The sequence below is a fragment of the Penaeus monodon genome, chromosome 15, assembly GCF_015228065.2.
Source record: "Penaeus monodon isolate SGIC_2016 chromosome 15, NSTDA_Pmon_1, whole genome shotgun sequence".
Taxonomy (NCBI): Eukaryota; Metazoa; Arthropoda; class Malacostraca; order Decapoda; family Penaeidae; genus Penaeus; species Penaeus monodon.
In genome coordinates, this window is record NC_051400.1 from 29,341,473 (window position 1) to 29,342,023 (window position 551).

Sequence of the window (551 nt, forward strand, 5' to 3'; positions counted from 1 at the left end):
TTGTTCCAGAGCGAGGGCCGCGTGGTTCTCGGTCTCCACCACCTACAGGGCGCCTTCTACCTCCTCTTCCTTGGTCACTCGGTCGCCCTCTGCACCCTGCTCCTGGAGGCTTTGACCCAGAGGCTTCCCTTCGCCAGGACCTCCTCTAGGGGCGGAAGGAAGACCCCCGCTCCTTGGATTGCCTGAAGGAGGAGCAAGAAGGAGTTGAAATAAGGAGCTGGGAGTTGGGAAAATTTTTAGATGAAAGATGGCGAGGGATTGAGAAACGGAGATGATTTTGAAATGAGGAAGGCTTTCGAAAAAAATACTTTTGAGAAAAAGTAATGGTTTGGAAATAGTGAATGATTTTGATGAAAGGGATGACTCTGAAATGGGAAGTGATTTAGAAGAGGATTTGATTTTAAAACAGAGAACAAGTTTGAAATAGGGAAAGGCTGGAAAAAACGACTTTCATTTTGGGAAATCAGTTAACATGAGCAATGGTTTAAAGGCTGATGACTTAGAGATGACTTAGAGGGAATGATTTTGGAAAAATGTGAATAGCATTAGTC

General features: G+C 45.0%; 1 protein-coding gene across 1 annotated transcript in view; it reads left to right on the forward strand.

Moving 5' to 3' along the window:
* Positions 1-394, forward strand: part of LOC119581925 (glutamate receptor ionotropic, kainate 2-like) — a 19,524-nt gene extending 19,130 nt beyond the window's left edge. The window contains exon 12 of the mRNA XM_037930099.1: positions 10-394. Coding sequence (XP_037786027.1) covers positions 10-186 — 177 coding nt within the window. The 3' untranslated portion in view covers positions 187-394. The remainder of the gene's footprint in view (positions 1-9) is intronic.
* The last annotated feature ends 157 nt before the right edge of the window (positions 395-551 follow it).